General features: G+C 41.1%; 1 protein-coding gene across 1 annotated transcript in view; it reads right to left on the reverse strand.

Moving 5' to 3' along the window:
- Positions 1-18,598, reverse strand: part of LOC141362754 (butyrophilin-like protein 2) — a 66,959-nt gene that overhangs the window by 26,476 nt on the left and 21,885 nt on the right. Inside the window, exons 4-5 of the mRNA XM_073864970.1 lie at positions 8,633-8,983; positions 6,093-6,437 (exon numbers count right to left, since the gene is read on the reverse strand). Of these exons, the coding sequence (XP_073721071.1) occupies positions 6,093-6,437; positions 8,633-8,983 (696 nt within the window). The remainder of the gene's footprint in view (positions 1-6,092; positions 6,438-8,632; positions 8,984-18,598) is intronic.

Consider the following 18,598-nt stretch of genomic DNA (forward strand, 5'->3'; position numbering starts at 1 on the left):
AATTTTAAATAAATATTATTATTTTAAATATTGAGTAGATTGTGGTTCCTTACTGTGTAGCAATGTGTATTTATTTACAACTAAAACAAACGTTTGTCTTTATAAAAGTTCTGTCACATTTCATAAAGTTTATTGAGTTGGATTACGTGATGTTCGGTTGGCGAGCTTCAGAAAAGGTCACGTAATTTCCGGTTAGGGAACATAGGGACCATCGATGCTCACTGGTTTTTGCGTTGCATTGTGGGAATTTTTAGGGAACGAACGTTCCAGTGCACTGAACGGATTTTGCGATTGAGACAGCCCTTAAAATGGCTGACTCCCTGATCAGTGCCCTGACTACTGAACAAGGGAGCTGATTGAGACACACGGATACATTTATCTTAGATTTTATAATTTTCTCCTTTCACTTTTCTACTCATCTGGTTAGTTTATTATTTTAACAAACGTCTCGGGTTACGAATGTAACCATTGTTCCCCGAGAAGGGAACGAGACGCTGCGTCGCCGAAGCTACGCTATGGGAACGCCCTCTGCGTGATTGCGTCTGAAGCACGTATGTCAAATCAGTCCAATGGTCAAGTGACACGTCATAGGCGGGTGACGTGGGAACCAGGAAGCTATAAAAAGAGCACCCAACAAGCCAACTTCAGCTAAATTGTGCCGAAGCAAGGCGAGACAGGGATGCAGGGAGTATGGCAGGGAGACGCAGCGTCTCGTTCCCTTCTCGGGGAACAATGGTTACATTCGTAACCCGAGACGTTCCCCTTCGAGGGAACTCGAGCTGCGTCGCCGAAGCTACGCTATGGGAACGATGTACCAAAACACCATACTACCAAATGCCTGTCTGTGTGTAAAAACGCGCACAGCTTAAGACATGAGCACCTGGGCTCCAGGCGTAGCACCAACATCTAACTCGTAAAACCGAACGAATGTGAGCGGAGAGGACCAGCCTGCCGCATCACAGACATCCTGCATTGAAGCCCCTAGCCACAAGGCCTTAGAGGCTGCCATACCCCGGGTAGAATGAGCCCTGACGGCGATAGGTGAAGGCCGTCCAGTGGTCTCATAAGCCAGAGAGATAGTCTCAACTATCCACTTACTGAGTGTCTGCTTGGTCGCCGGCAGGCCTTTCTTGGGCGAGCCAAAGCACACAAACAGTTGCTCAGACCTCCTCCACAAAGAAGATCTGTGAACATAGGCGTCCAGTGCTCGCACTGGACACACCAAGTTAAGCTTTTCCTGATTCCTATCCCTAAATGGGGGAGGACAGAGGGCCTGAAGTACGACAGGTCGTGGCACATTAGTCGGTACCTTAGGCACATAGCCGGGCCTTGGGTACAAGAAAGCCTTAACCATCCCCGGTGCGAATTCAAGGCACGTAGGGGAAACCAACAGGGCCTGAAGGTCACCCACTCTCCTCAGAGAAGTGACTGCCAACAGAAGTACTGTCTTAAGTGCCACAAACTTGACTGGAACGGTCTCAATGGGCTCAAACGGAGCCATGGACAGACCTTCCAGCACAACGGCCAGGTCCCAAGCTGGGACCCTGGGTCGGACTACAGGCCTCAGCCTCCGAGTGCCACGAAGGAAGCGAACCACCAGCGGGTCTCTCCCAAGGGATTGCCCAACCAAAGGAACATGGTAAGCCGAGATGGCCGCCACATACACCTTCAGTGTAGAAGGAGATAACCCTGCGGTGAACTTTTCCTGCAGAAACTCCAAGACTGTACCAATTGGGCAGTTCACAGGGTCATGCAGGTGTTTGCTGCACCAGGAAGTAAAAACTCTCCATTTAAAGGCATAAAGCTTCCTCGTGGAGGGAGCTCTGGAGTGAAGAATGGTCTCAGCAGCCTCAGCTGAGAGACCAGATTCTATGAGTCTGGCCCCCTCAGAGGCCAGACCCACAGTTTCCATAACTCTGGGCGGGGGTGAAGAATCGAGCCACCCGCCAGAGAGAGAAGATCCCTCCTGACGGGTATTTCCCAAGGTGAGCCGTCGAGGAGGGACACCAGGTCCGAGAACCATATTCGGTTCGGCCAGAATGGGGCTACCAACAACAAGCGGACCTTGTTGCGACGAACCCTCTCCAGAACTCCCGGGAGCAGAGCGATCGGGGGAAAAACGTACAGCCGTAGCCTCGGCCATGGCTGAACCATGGCATCCAGTCCCAGCGGTGCTGGATGTGTGAGAGAAAACCATAGCGGACAGTGTGTCGTCTCTCTGGACGCAAACAGATCCACTTCCGCCTGGTAAAATCTCGTCCAGATGGACTCCACCACCTGAGGGTGGAGCCTCCACTCCCCGGGCCTCAGCCCCTGTCTCGACAGGACGTCTGCTCCCCGATTCAGACACCCGGGAATGTATACTGCTCTGAGGGACAGCAACTTCCCCTGTGTCCACAGAAGGATATGCCGCGCCAATTTGTACAAAGGGCGTGAACGCAAACCCCCCTGGTGGTTGATGTACGCGACTACCGACGTGTTGTCTGTCCGGACTAACACTTGATGGCCCCGCAGGTGAGGGATGAAACATCTCAGGGCATAAAACACTGCCATCATCTCTAGGCAATTTATATGCCAGCTGAGCTGTCTGGCCCCCCATAATCCATGAGCCAGATGGCTCCCCATAGTTGCTCCCCAGCCTGTGAGGGAAGCATCCGTTGTCAGTGTAACTCGACGGTACTGAGCCCCCAACATCAGACCTTGGGAGAGAAACCATGGTCTCTTCCAAAGATCTAAGGCACGAAGACATCTGCGCGTGACCTTGATCAGACGGAACGGGTTGCCCCTCGGGGAAAACCCTTTGGTTTTGAGCCACCACTGTAGCGGTCTCATGTGAAGCAGCCCAAGGGGTATCACATTGGACGCTGCTGCCATGAGCCCCAACAACCTCTGAAATTGTTTTACAGTGTGTGACTGGCCTAACTTCACTCTGCCTACAGCCAAAAGAATGGATTCCACACGAGCAGGGGACAAATGTGCCTGCATTGTCGTTGAATCCCATATAACGCCAAGAAAAGCTGTCCTCTGTACTGGAGAGAGCATGCTTTTCTTTGCATTTAGCCTTAACCCCAGTTCTCTCATGTGGGTCAGCACAGCATCTCGATGCTGCGCTGCCATACTCTCTGATTGGGCTAAAATTAGCCAATCGTCTATGTAGTTTAAGACACGGATGCCCCGGAGTCGTAATGGAGCCAGCACTGCATCCATGCACTTTGTAAATGTACGGGGTGACAGAGATAGACCGAAAGGGAGAACCCGATATTGGTAAGCCACGCCCCCGAAGGCGAACCTCAGGAATCTCCTGTGTTGCGGGAGGATAGATATGTGAAAATACGTGTCTTTTAGATCTATCGTCACAAACCAGTCCTCGGATCTGATTTGTGTGACGATCTGCTTTATAGTTAACATCTTGAACTTTAGTTTTGCAACAGACCGGTTCAGATGACGTAGATCTAAAATCGGACGCAACCCCCCGTCTTTCTTTGGAACTATGAAATAGCGGCTGTAATACCCTGACTCCCTGTTGTGAGGAGGAACACATTCTATGGCTTCCTTGCACAAGAGAGTTTCTACTTCTTGTTCCATTGTTAGAGTCTGCCCAGCACCCACTATGGTAGATAACACGCCGTTGAATTGGGGTGGCTGGTTGCAAAACTGAATTTTGTAGCCCTTTTCTATTATTTGCAGAACCCACTGAGACACGTTTGGCAGGAGTTTCCACGCTGCCAAATTTTCTATAAGGGGTACCAGCCTCTCGAGACTGGCTTTTTGTGTACTGCTTAAACTTTTCCCGGTGCCCTGAACCAAACTGGCAGGGTTCAACCTGGGTGATATTAATGCCTCCCTCCTCGGAGAGAGGTGTTGCGTGCCCCGCGCACGAGGCACACAAGAATATGAAGCCGCTGTGCCCCGAAACACACACTGCGGCGGGGTTAACACACTGACATCCCGAGGGCATCGAGGAGAGACGGGCACCGTGTTGTGAGGTGACTGCCGGCTCTCCCCGATTGGGGGCTGCCCTCGGAAACATGACACTACGTCCCTCAGGACTTCTTTTTAGCCGACGCCTTCCTCGCCATAATAACAGCCCTCAGGTCTGGTTTCTGTTTAGAAGATGTCTGAGTACGACCGCCCGAACCCCAGTTCTTTTGAGGGGGACCACGAGTGGCAACACTACGCTTCTGCGATGCTCTATACGATGGCTGCTCCCGCCCAGCAGCCCTAGAATCAAGAGCACGGCGGGGGAGATAGCGTTCGAACGCCGCCGACTGCTTACGAGCCTCCGCAAATCTCTCGACGACAGTATTAACGGCATCGCCAAAGAGACCGGAGGGCGCAACGGGCGCGTCTAAAAGGAATGCCCTATCTGAGGATTTAAGCTCAGAAAGATTAAGCCATAAATGGCGTTCCGTGGCTACGAGAGCTCCCATCGATCTACCCACGGCTTTCGCAGTTTCTTTAATGGCCCTGAGTGACACATCAGTGACTCGACGAAGCTCTTTAAAAACATCAGACGTACCCCCCGCCTCGGTATCCAAATCTTTAAGTAGTTCCGCTTGGTACGCCTGTAAGACAGCTAGGGTATGCAGTGAAGCCCCAGCCTGCCCTGCAGACTTATACGCTTTACCCACTAAAGATGAAGTCAACCTAACCGGTTTCGTGGGAAGCGAAGGCGATTTTAAAGATGACGCCGCGGCGGGGGAGAGATAGCTCGCAAGCGTCTGCTCCACCCGGGGCATCGTTAAATACCCGTGCTCACCCATCCCCACAATGTTGGAATACATGGTGGCGTGAGGGGTATGAACACGGGCCGAATACGGGGCTTTCCATGATCTCGACAGCTCGCTGTGGAGATCAGGGAAAAAAGGCATGTTGCGCCGCGAAGGTTGAGATTTTTGCTTTAAAAAACGCTCGTCTAACATGCTCTGAGGACGAGCGCTCTGTGTCTCCGCCGGCCAGTCTAACTTTAAGCGAGCCACAGCATTAGTGACAACCTCCAATAAATCATCGAACGCGGGGGACGAATGAGAGGGCTCCTCAGCGTCCACCACGTCTACAGACATAATATCGACTTCCTCGGACGACGATAAATGCAAATCTGGGCTCCCGCCCTGGGCGGAAGAAACCGCAGCGCGGGCTTCCGAATCCAGAGACGGGGCACTAGATCCCGCGGGTGAAGGCTGAGAAAGGGGAAGACCCGTCTCAAGCTCGTCCGCGAGATCTAGTTGTGATCCCCACGATCGCAGCTTCCGCCCTGCCTCGGCAGCAGCGGGGCCAGAACCGTGGGGAACACGCGGCTCACCACCCTCCTCGAAGAGAGCGAGCCGCGAGCGCAACGTACGGAGCGGCATCCTTTCACAATGTGCACAACCACCCCTCTCAAGAGATGATCGTGCGTGTTGTGCCCCGAGGCACATAACACAAAGACGATGCGAGTCCTCGCTCGTAATGAAACGAGGACACGGGGAAGCACACTCCTTAAAACTTTGCTTAGACATGATAATAACACACACTCGCTTGCTGAGGCACAAAGAGCTGAAGTTGGCTTGTTGGGTGCTCTTTTTATAGCTTCCTGGTTCCCACGTCACCCGCCTATGACGTGTCACTTGACCATTGGACTGATTTGACATACGTGCTTCAGACGCAATCACGCAGAGGGCGTTCCCATAGCGTAGCTTCGGCGACGCAGCTCGAGTTCCCTCGAAGGGGAACTCATAAACTACTTTCTTTAATAATTAATTAATTAAATTATACAGGGTTACAAACGCACTAAGTCACAGACCAAAGGGGGGGGGGGGGCCGAAGTCCTGCTGCGGTTTTCATAAGAAATTTAAAAAGAGACTGAAGTGATCACGAATCCTTGTACAGTTATGGAGCTAACACAACTAAATTTTCAGGGGGGGCTAAGAAGAATTTGGGAAGGGGGTAAATATGCATTACAACACACGTGCTCAGCAATGGTGTTGAATGATACATTTTTGCATGGCTTGTCTTAAAACATTAAAAACACCACATAGACACACTGTATAAACAACAATAAAAACCTGATTATCACAGTGGGACTTTAATTTTAGTTTTTGTGGTTTGCTCACCTTCAACTCTGAGATCAACAGTGATGTCATCATAGTTGGTTTTGGACTGAATGAAACACGTATAAAGTCCTTCATCAGAGATCTGAACTCTTGATAGTTTAAGTGATGTGTTTCCTTTCTGTAGTTCTTCTTTAAACACTTCAGTTCTTCCTCTGTACGACTGAAGCTGATTTGTGTTTTTGTCTTCATGATCTTCATAGAGATGAACTACTTTGAGATCAACTCTAGACCACTCGACTCTCATGTTTACAGCACTGATTTGGGGTTTAAGAGAACAGGGCAGAATTACATCCTTACCAGGTATAGCGACGAGAGGAGCTACAGGTCCAATAACATCAAACTGATCTGTAAGAGACAGAAAACACTGTTGAGGTTTTGGGTGGTTTCAGCATGTTAAATTTATTCCTAAAAAAAAACAATATGCAAAATTAAATAGGCTTTGTCTAGAACGACTGCCCATTTTGTTGTGACGCGAGTTGATTGTGATCCTGCGTGCTGGCGCTGTCCCAGGTTCAGTGTTCTCTCCAACGTTACATAACCAATCAAATTTCACCATTAAGTTCTTGCATTTAATGAAGACCGCAGATTGGCTAATATGAGCGTCAGTCATTCCTTGTTGCCGTGAAGCGCGGAAATGTGAAAAGGCGAACGTGTCGCGAGCATGACGAGAGCAAGCCGATTACAGCCAAGGTTATTACTGTATTTTTTGACGACAATCCGGATTCAAATGTAACTCCACCACCGGAAAATACGAGTTGACGTTAAACCTTTCAGAGAGAGTGGCTTAAAGATTTCGAGTGTCTCCGCTATGGAAATGTAACTTACTGTGTTTACTGTAAATCCTGTAAAACGGCGTTAATGGCGGAATCAAAACATTTTAAGCGCCAGACGTACCTTGCTTAAAAATGGCGAAAGTGCCAAAAACACAAGACGTGTCATGACAAATGTGTTTATTATTGATGGAGACACCGACCTGTCTGTCAAAGTGTGTTTGATGGTGTATGTGCGCATGCGCTGGTGAATGGACATTCGACAAACATCCTTGTGGTCCATGTTGCTGTGGAATACGACAATGCTGATGGTATGTTTTTGTTGTATTTTTTAAAACATTGCCTATTTAGTAGTAAAAGCATCCTGGTAATGCAGTTATCAATACCAATATATATTAGCCTTCTATATTAAGGTCACTTTTGTAATGTCACAATTAATCAGTGTTTTACGTGTTTGCGAGATTTTTTATTGTAATCTTAATCATGTTACCTGTAATTGTTAAATTATTATTGCTGCTATACTATTTCAACAGCATTTGGGTATTAATTTAGGAATTTATGCAGCAAAAAATAAAATAAAATAAAATAGAAGACCAAATTTTAAATGCTGGCCATAGGATGTGTAAAGCCGGTGGTGGTGTTTTATTTTTAATAAAATAAACCTATTAACTCTTTCACCGCCATTGACGAGATATCTCGTCAATTAAGAGAAAATGCTTCCCCGCCAATGACGAGATTTTCAGTCTTTCCCCAATACCGCTATTTTCCACCAGGTGGCGCCCTTCCGCAACTTTTTAAACCCGGAAGTATTGCCCTATGGCAAGCAGCTGCATGTCCGTGTCTGTTTTAAAGATCGCTCTGAATGGGATCTCTATGAAAAGTCCGTCACAAAAATGGAATTATCTCTGCGTTTTGCTCAAAATGTGGTGTTTATGCAGAAACCTACCCATATTCAAAAGCTGATTACAAAAGAACCACTCAAGGTAGGATGAAACGTTTTTTTTTTTTTTTTTTTTTTTAAAGCAGAGGGTCTGTTCTTTCATTTGGTATATTGTATGTTTATATATTTAAAGAAGAACATTTTCTGGAAGGCACTAAACTTTGGTGAAAATCATGAAAAACGGTGGCCCTGGCTGGCAACTTTTTTAAAAAACGCTGCCGGTGAAAGAGTTAACATTTACATTGTAGTTGTGGTGCTTTTAAATTTTTGCTGGTCGTCCTAACTCTTTAAAGTTGGGAGCACCAGTGCTACCAAATAAAAAAGTTAATTTTGAGCCCTGTGGACGGTTACTGACATGTCAATCATCACACTGACATACATTTATCTTAGATTTTATAATTTTTTTCCTTTCACTTTTCTACTCATCTGGTTAGTTTATTATTTTAACAAACTCATAAACTACTTTCTTTTAATAATTAATGAATTAAATTATACAGGGTTACAAACGCACTAAGTCACAGACCAAGGGGGGGGGGGCAGCTGAAGTCCTGCTGCGGTTTTCATAAGAAACTGAAATGATCACGAATCCGTGTACAGTTATGGAGCTAACACAACTAAATTTTCAGGGGGGGGGGCTAAGAAGAATTTGGGAAGAGGGGTAAATATGCATTACAACACACGTGCTCAGCAATGGTGTTGAATGATACATTTTTGCATGGCTTGTCTTAAAACATATTAAAAACACCACATAGACACACTGTATAAACAACAATAAAAACCTGATTATCCCCACAGTGGGACTTTAATTTTAGTTTTTGTGGTTTGCTCACCTTCAACTCTGAGATCAACAGTGATGTCATCATACCAAGTTTTGGACTGAATAAAACACTTATAAAATCCTTCATCAGAGATCTGAACTCTTGATAGTTTGAGTGATGTATTTCCTTTCTGTAGTTCATCTTTAAACACTTCAGTTCTTTCTCTGTACGACTGAAGCTGATTTGTGTTTTTATCTTCATGATCTTCATAGAGATGAACTACTGAGTCTTTGAGATCAAGTCTAAACCACTCGACTCTCATGTTTACAGCACTGATGTTGGGTTTGAGAGAACATGGCAGAATCACATCTTCACCAGATACAATGAAGAGAGGAGCTACAGGTCCAACAACAGCAAACTGATCTGTAGGAGACAGAAAACACTGTTGAGGTTTTGGGTGGATTCAGCATGTTAAATTTATTCCTAAAAAAAAACAATATGCAAAATTAAATAGGCTTTGACTAGAACAATGACCATTAAGCATTCTGAAATATCTGCACCTCAATCATTTCCTGCCGGCCATGGAACTGAACCAGCGACCATTCAAGCCAGACTCTCTAACCACTAATGCCTTGCTCACACTACAGGATTTTAAAAATCCTGGCAGATTATGAAATCTGGTTGCAGCACACACATAAAGAGAATCTTGTCAGATATTCTTCTATCAAATCCTAAACATGCTCACACTACAGGATTTAAAAATCCTAGTGCATCACACACTACAGGATATTATTAAGATTATCTTGCCAGAGCAAGCACTTCACGTCACCTCAGGAGAAAAGGTTATAAAGGAATGTAGATTATGACACATTTATTATGATTTCTTTTTAAATATTTACATTTGCTAGCAGCTTTCTATTTGAAACTGTCACAGTGTAGTATGAGGTTGAGGCACTGTGACTAGCCTCATACACAGCTATTATTATTACACAGCCACCATTAACACCAAGCACGATTCGAATGCCGGCATTTAATGTTGTAGGACAGGTGGACAAGTTTTGGTTTTGGAGCTGGACCATAAAACAATAAAAAACACATTCTGTGTCTATTTTTGAGAGACGTGTTGTCTCTCTCCACAGGGGTCACGGATACACAGGAACTGATCTGTATTTCACCCCCTCTCTCTTCTCCTTTAAGGTTTTGGTTACTGGAAATATACTAAACACATGTAACATTGGATATATCATATGTTGTGATGCTACAAAGGTTTCATCTTCATGTTTGGTGTTGTTTTAAAGGTCATGGTGCGATGGTTAAAAAGGTCTAATTTCTATAATGCTAAGAGAAAGTATATCAAAGTTTAAAACTTAAGACATAATCTGTACTCCTGGGATGGGTGTCAACTCATGAGGAGATCTAGATTACAGATGGTTAACAGTCCCATTTGATGCTCCTTCAGGTCACGAGAACCGACCAACCAAATCCTGTTTTGAGATTTTATTATTCTTTGTCTCATTCTGTGTATATAAGGTGGCTTGGCAAGAGACTCTGGGAAGTATTCTTTAGCAAGAATCTTCCCCACACTTTGGGTGTGTGTATTCAGACATTATGGAAGTATTCTTTAACAAGAATCTTTCTAAACCATTTTGGGTATATTATATTCACGATGGAAGTACTCTGTAGCCAGAGTGTCTATTGCCAGGTATGACTTTGTAACTTTTGCAACTGTTGATCATTTTAAGTAATTGGAATTGAATCAAATTCTGTATGATATTGTTTAATTTATGTTTGAAGCTGAAACCTGCCTGGTATAATAAATTGTTACATTTGATTCATCTGAATTCTTCAGAAATTGTATTGATTTATTTTAATTCTTTCAGAAATTGTTATGACCAGTAGATTAGAAGGAGTCTGGTATTACCGCAAGATTATCCTGTCAGGATATTACACTGAGGTTTTGATGGTCGAATGGAGCATGGGGCACATTCATTAAAACTCTCAGATTTATGTTTATCACCTGCCTTAGCAAGTTGCATGAGCGCTAAACTAAAGTAACTATTTTTATGATCGGAGCAAGCATGGAGCGGCCAGACATAAAAATATTAGTTTACCCGGTAACCTCTGACTAAGATCAGACTGGCAATTTTGTGTCCGTGAGATGTACGCAAATGGACGGCGTATGCTCTGTGCGATACCGGGTCCCTAATGAACGAATAACTAAGACTATGGGAATTAATAAATAATCAAACATCTAAATTATGATCAACAGATAATTGGAATAATGCACTAAATTCTTAGTATATTAAATTGGAGTCAGATTATAATTTAAACACAGAGATCAAAGAAATTAATTTAATCATGATATGGAATTATTCTTCTAGAAGCGCTGAGGAAGGAACGAACACGAGTCCCCTTCACCCACTCCACTTGCATCCGTCGTTGGGCTTGTGGGTGGTACCTTACAATGTATACACGGATCTGTGTAGTGGTGTAGTGTATTGTGCATTTGTGTTTAATGTTTTATGATGTTTATCACAGTTTGTTACTTCCCAAACAAAACTACATTTCATCTGCCATAAAAGATTAAAATAACCACACGCACATTCTTTATCTACTATCATTTATTGGGCAACAAACACGCATACAAAGATTACAAACACTCACCAGTTTCCATTTTCCAGAACCAAACCTGTGCAATATACAACCTGGGACTTTTATACACTTACCATGCTGGGCAGCCATTTTGGTTGTGACATCATATGGGTCACCAGTTCATGCCTGTATAAAAGTGTTCTGTTTTTCTGTTTAAAGTCTTAATGGTTGTTTGATGTGTGATGGAATGTTGTGTTTGTACTTATTTATTTTCATTAATGTATATTTTGTTGCCCATGCATGTTTTTATAGTTAGTGGAGAAACCCCCACCAATTTCAAAATGGTTTGGTCCAGGGGCGGAGCTAAGAATATAAAATGGCTCCCACACAGTCAGTCAGTGTGGGTTGTTGTAGGAGTTGTGTTTTGCTTTATACAAAGTTTATTGCGGATTTCTTGTTGATGCAGTTCAGATCAGTTGATTTAGCTGAACTAGCATGTAAATACTTTGTATATAGTGGATATTTTGTACAGATTATTTTCTTTTTGATTATTTTTCTACTTTTACACCGTGTGTCATTAATAAATCACCCTTCACCTGAATCCAAGCGGCTTCTGTGTCACTTTTGCCTCCTATCCTCCCGGTCAAATCCTAACAGAAACCTATGTGATTTCTCCTCCTCAGCTCTTGTTTATGAGGCAACGATCATGATACGTTTTTAGGATGTGTTATGCAGGCAGTGTTTGAATGCATACTGTAGATGTGTGCACAATCTAGCACCAACTCAAGTCTAATCTTATTTTTTGCATATTTAAGAGTTATTATAAGTGATCTAGGCTATTTATATTAATGCTCTGTTTTCCTGTTCCTTCCTTACAGGAATATTATTGTAGGCTAAGCATTAAATGACTGGTTAAACTTGTTTTTGCACTGTTGTTTGCATTATTTAATTCCACTGTATATATACTACTCTGCGGCAGTGGTGTAGTGGTGTCTGGAGAAGTGGGTATACTCTAAATTTATGCCCCAGTAGAAGTGGGTACACTCTTAATGTATGCCCCCAGTAGAAGTGGGTATACCCCATGCCATCAAATAAAGAGGTGGGTATACTCCGTATACCTCCGTATACCCTGCACTACACCACTGCTCTGCGGTGATATTATTTTGTAACTATATACTATGTGGATTCTATTTTTGTTGTTTATTCTTCTGAGGCTGCTGGTCTTTGAGAGCTTATAAACAAATTTTATTATAGTTTTATAATGACAGTAAAGTTTCTATTCTATTCTATTTTATCTTGCAGTGTAGGGTCTAGTGTTTAATTCAGTATTTACATTACCAATGGTTTTGGACAAATATGTCATTTAATGTGAAACGTTGTAAGTGTGTATATGAGGCGCATCAGATTCTCAAGTGTGCAGTGTTTCAGCAATCAGCGCTGCACTTGGGTGAGGTTCAAGCGGATAATTTATATTTCGAACAACTAATGGCGTAATAACGTAATGTTTGTTAGTACATATCCTACATGCCGGTGAACACTGAACAGCAATGCATGCATGATGACCTGAAATTACTTTTATGGTTATATGGTCATACAGATAAAACTTTGTGCGTCTGTAAAGTAATATTTAAAACATGATGCGCTTTCTGCCGGCCATTTATCTTAGATTTTAGAATTTTCTCCTTTCACTTTTCTACTCATCTGGTTAGTTTATTATTTTAACAAACTCATAAACTACTTTCCTTTAATAATTAATTAATTAAATTATACAGGGTTACAAACGCACTAAGTCACAGACCAAAGGGGGGGGGGGCAGCCGAAGTCCTGCTGCGGTTTTCATAAGAAATTTAAAAAGAGACTGAAGTGATCACGAATCCGTGTACAGTTATGGAGCTAACACAACTAAATTTTCAGGGGGGGCTAAGAAGAATTTGGGAAGGGGGTAAATATGCATTACAACACACGTGCTCAGCAATGGTGTTGAATGATACATTTTTGCATGGCTTGTCTTAAAACATATTAAAAAACACCACATAGAGATACTGTATAAACAACAATAAAAACCTGATTATTATGAAGGGCCATACAAGACAAATTTCATTCTGGCACTCTCACACACATTCATTCTCCTATCACATACATGTATTTTTACTCTGACACACTTACATTCTACTTTCACATACATGTATTCTCCTTTCACATACATACATTTCTACTCTCACACACTTACATTCTCCTTTCACATACATATATTTTTTCCTCTCACATACATGCATTCTCCTTTTACATACATGTATTTTTACTCTGACACACTTACATTCTCCTTTCACATACATATATTTTTTCCTCTCACATACATGCATTCCCCTTTTACATACATGTATTTCTACTCTCACACACTCACATTCTCCTTTCACATACATATATTTTTTCCTCTCACATACATGCATTCTCCTTTTACATACATGTATTTTTACTCTCACACACTTACATTCTCCTTTCACATACATATATTTTTACCTCTCACATACATGCATTCTCCTTTTACATACATGCATTTTTACTCTCACGCACTTACATTCTCCTTTCACATACATATATTTTTTTCCCCTCACATACATGCATTCCCCTTTTACATACATGTATTTCTACTCTTACACACTCACATTCTCCTTTCACATACATATATTTTCTACTCCTACACACTTACATTCTCCTTTCACATACATCTATAGAATGTATGTATGTCTGAAGAAAATGTGCGTATGTAAGAGAAGTATGTATGTTTGTGTGAGAGAGAGTATAGTGGAAACGGAAGGTGTATGGTGGAAAAGGAAGCCCTGTGACGAGCGGCTTTTATTTTGAAAGGACTTTTATTTAAAAACTAATAAAGGCTTTGCACTTTATTAATGGTCATGCACTGCGTACATACATCTCCGTTTGCACAATTTTTCCATCAGCAGGGCTGACACCAATCCTTTAAAATACAGAATCGTCCAGTATTTGAGAATTAAATAGCTCATCCGGTTTTAAATCATTGCGGAGGCTGGAGAAAGCTCGCGGATGACGAAGCTGGAAGCAGCTCGGGGAGGCCGAAGCTGGAGGCAGCTCGCGTCCACGTCCGAAAGTTTTAGAGCTGGGAGAAGTCAAATGCAGGCTGGAAATTGTCCGTGGAAAATAGTACAGTATAAAGCCAACTGCACTATTTGTCAGCGAGTCTGCTGGTGCTGGAGATGCATAAGGAGAGCAATTCCCGCAATGTTAGAGCTTACAGCAATCAATTTATCGTTTCACGATTCTTCACGCCTCAGGCATCTTCAGAGGTAGTCTACATTAAGGTGACCAGACGTCCCCGTTTTCCGGGGACAGTCCCGTTTTTTGGTGTTCTGTCCCCGACTGAAGCTGTCCCCGGAAATGTCCCCGTTTTACAGCATGTCCAAAACAACCAGCAAATACACTGATAAACCCGATCAACATAGCGTTTGTAGTACCATACTGGAGCAATCATGTAATGATTATTTTCACCAGCAGAGGGGGCCGCAAGCTACTGATTACTTGCGCACCCCACTGATTTAGCGATGAAGAATTTACAACGAGACACATGAGAAAGCATCATTATCATCACTCAAGTTATGGGGGCTTAAGGTACTAACTACTCATGTTAAATTAAAATAATAAACCAATTAAGTGAACTGATCACAGTATGTTACGGAGCATTTGTTTTGTGTAGGCTAAATATGTGTACATTTTGCATTATTCCTTCTGTTCTTCACGTTTACAATGTTATGAAATCAGCTGAAGTAGTACCAGAAGTCATTTTTGATGAGGTATGTCTCTTGTGTAAAAAACGGGAGAAAATAGATTTTTAGGCTACAGAAATTGTTCAATTAATTGAATTAGAAACAATGCAAAAATGACTTTCTTATTAGTATTTTTCTCTTGTTTTCAGTACAAATACAAAAAAATTCTTAAGTCAAGATGCATTTTCTTGATGGGCAAAAAGACCTAAGAATATAAGTCTTTTTTTTAGACCAAAATATCAAATTTGTGCTTAAAACAAGCAAAAAAAATCTACCACTACTTAATTAAAGAAAAATATTTTTGTATGTTTTAAGCAAAAATTCACTTAAATTTATTTATTTTTTTGTCTTTAAGCTAGATTTTTCTTAGGGGATTTTGCTTATCAAGAAAATGCATCTTGTTTTAAGATTTTTTAGATATTTGTATTGAAAATAAGAAAAAATTCTATTAAGTAAGAAGAAATTCATTTTTTGCAGTGAACCCACAACAATAAAAAAGAAAACTTAAAAAAAAAATTTGTCCCCATTTTTTAATTTATAGATAACAACAAATGAGATTTTAATGATATTTTCACCATTTAACTAGAAAATGTCCCCGGTTTTCATTTAAAAAATCTGGTCACCTTAGTCTACATAACAGTTAATAATGTTAATGTAAACGAATCCCATCCCCACGTTATAATATTTCTTTTCTAAGGCTGAGTATACACATAAGCATTTATTTAATGAGAGTTAGAGAGATAATTCAATGATAATTTTTAAAAATAGTGTGTTTTAATACTGATTTAATCAAATAAAAATGTAAAAAGTTTAAAATTATTAGTCTTGTATGCCATTGATAATTCATTTTTTAAATATTAATTCGTTTTCTTTTTATGTCAGTCTGCCCCTTATCTCTGTTTGTTAGTCGCGTTTTGCGTTTGTACATTTTGAGTGTTTACTAGCGTTGTTTTGTGACTTTGTTAGTTTCACGTATAGGGATTCGTTTTCTGTATTAAAGGAGCGCGTGCCACCCAACGTTTTCTATTCGTGTAGGTAGTGTGGGTTAGTCAGGGCGTCGTATGACGCAGAAGATTTATCTCATTACCTTTCCTTTGTAGCTCAGGTTAGAGGGTTTAAACTTTAGTTAGTTGTTTTGTTTTGTTTATTTCTTTGAATTGGCACTGCCCTCTCCTTTTTGTGTCCTTGTTATTTGTTTACTTGTAAATATTGTACATAGGATGAACACATTTTCACTTGTCACCATCACCCTTTACTTTAATATAAATAAATTAATAAATTAAATAAATACAGTTTTTGCCACTATATAGGCTATGTATGTTGTCTTTCGTCCCTGACACACACACGCAAGCACACTCACACCAAATAATTAAAAATAACTAATATACTTCAACTAAACAACTAAAACAAAATAAATAACTATTAAAATTAAACATATTTTATGTAAAATGTACATATATTATTTAGGTGTATAAAATAAGTATTTAACTAACAGATTATTTCTAATGGATATCCGTAATATTTTTTGTAAATTTTAATCAATATAATTTGAGAATGTCACACTTATATATTTAAGTTAAATTAATATTTTATGTATTTAACATCAGCTAAAAAAAATAAGATTAAAAGATTATTAAGAGTTGCACAAATATATAAATATAACTAAGCTTAAAAAAATTAAGCTTATTGCAGGAAGACAAACACCTCAAAAGCTCCTCAAATATCCTGGTAAGGGGTTTATTACTACATACACATGTTTTTTTATTGAAATATTGACTGCGGTCATGTTTAAACAACTTAACCCCCTAAGACCCGAGCTTTGATTTGTCTTTTTCCCCCTTAAATTTCTTACAGCTATTTTGGGGTAGGGGAGAGCGGGGTATGTTGTCACACTTTTCACACTGTCTAACATTTACTGAGCACCATACATCAAAATGGTATAAATCTCATACCAAATGAAAGAAGGAAGTCTTGGGCACATATGTTGTATTCATAACATCTTTATATCTTATCTCATTACAGAGTTGTAGACTGTTGAATAGTGACTGTGCACTTGTGACAATTTGCCCCATCGGAGGGTAAGTTGTCACACTAGGGCGGGTAAGTTGTCACACTAGATTATCTAAAAATAAGAACACAACTACTTAATTGTGAATATTGATTTTAATTTTTAAACTCAAACCAAACTGGAAATATAAACATCCGTGCCTGGAGAATCTGGAAAAACAATTATTTCAATCCAAATAATGCACATTTCAATTAAGTGGCAAGACCACTTTACTTTGAACTTTGGTTCAAATGTTCTATGGCTTTCACATAAAACCAGATAACTGAATGGAACGCTGCAGATAACTTGCTTAACTTAACATGTTGAACCTCTGAACAAAACAGATGCCCTGTATGACTAATAGGACTCATCTCCAGAATCACAATTCTGACACACATAAATTGCCTGGCCTGAGGTGCAAGCATCATGGGCCCAATTGTTGCATTTTACACATTTTACCCAGGTCTCCTTTGGACGACTCTTTGAAAATGGCTCTACACCAGTGGTCTCAAACTCCCGGCCCGCGGGCCATTTGCGGCCCGCCCTCTGCCTCTCTGCGGCCCGCGGCACCTTTCAACAATATAACATAATCTGGCCCGCAGAAAGATTTTTATTCACTTTGTTTCATATTTATTCCATTTTTAATTTAAACGTTTAAGGGTTCGTTCACATGTCGCGTCTAACAACGCGCGTTAAAACGAGTCAAGGCGTTTCTTACTTTCTAAAGTGCTCGGGAGCGGAAGTTGCGTTCCGTGGCGTGGGTCGCGTCACCCGTTGCTACGCAGCCATGAGCCGCGCGCGCGCTCCGTGATTGCGAGGATAAGGAATGCGTGATCGGACTTTAATTCCTCATCTGAACCTCGCGTCAATCATATCATTTTCACCATCCGATCAGTTAATCTGTTCGGGACTTTGTAGTGTTTGTCCAGAGAAGATTTGTTACTTCCGGGTGAATATCAGCTGTTACTCCGAGAAGAGCTGCAGTGGGGCTCACATCAAGAAGCCACAGCTTCTAATGGAGATACCGCATGTATGAGCCAGAGCCATAGATGTAATGCAACACATAAACTACAGATAAGAAAAATTGCCATCAAAGTGCCCAGATTAAAAGAGGAAAGGTGAGGAGAAACATACAGAGGATAAAAGTGTGTATACTGCTATATATTAATGAAGTATAATATATTATTATGTAGCTTGCTATGCAATTACACCTAGCAGTATTATATATTTTATTCTGTTTAACTAGCTTAACATTGACTACCCATTCAGAAGTTTTAGGATCACTTTCACTTATTCATATTTTTCCACATATAATAGCAAATTCATTAAAACTGTGGAATAACAAAGATGGAACATAATAAAGTCAATACTATGACTGTAAACAATCCAAAATAAATCAAAACACAAACACTTACTGATGGTAATTTTTTATAAAGAGAAGGTTAAGAAATGATTTACTTACATAAAATAATGTATATTTAAAAAAAACACTGCTTTTATTATACATTAAATAATAGAATTTTATCAGTCAATTTACAGAAATATTGTACTCTTTTAACCTTAAAATAGCTCTGCGGCCCTCCGATTAAATGTCAATCG

The sequence above is a fragment of the Misgurnus anguillicaudatus genome, unplaced genomic scaffold, assembly GCF_027580225.2.
Source record: "Misgurnus anguillicaudatus unplaced genomic scaffold, ASM2758022v2 HiC_scaffold_29, whole genome shotgun sequence".
Classification (NCBI taxonomy): domain Eukaryota; kingdom Metazoa; phylum Chordata; class Actinopteri; order Cypriniformes; family Cobitidae; genus Misgurnus; species Misgurnus anguillicaudatus.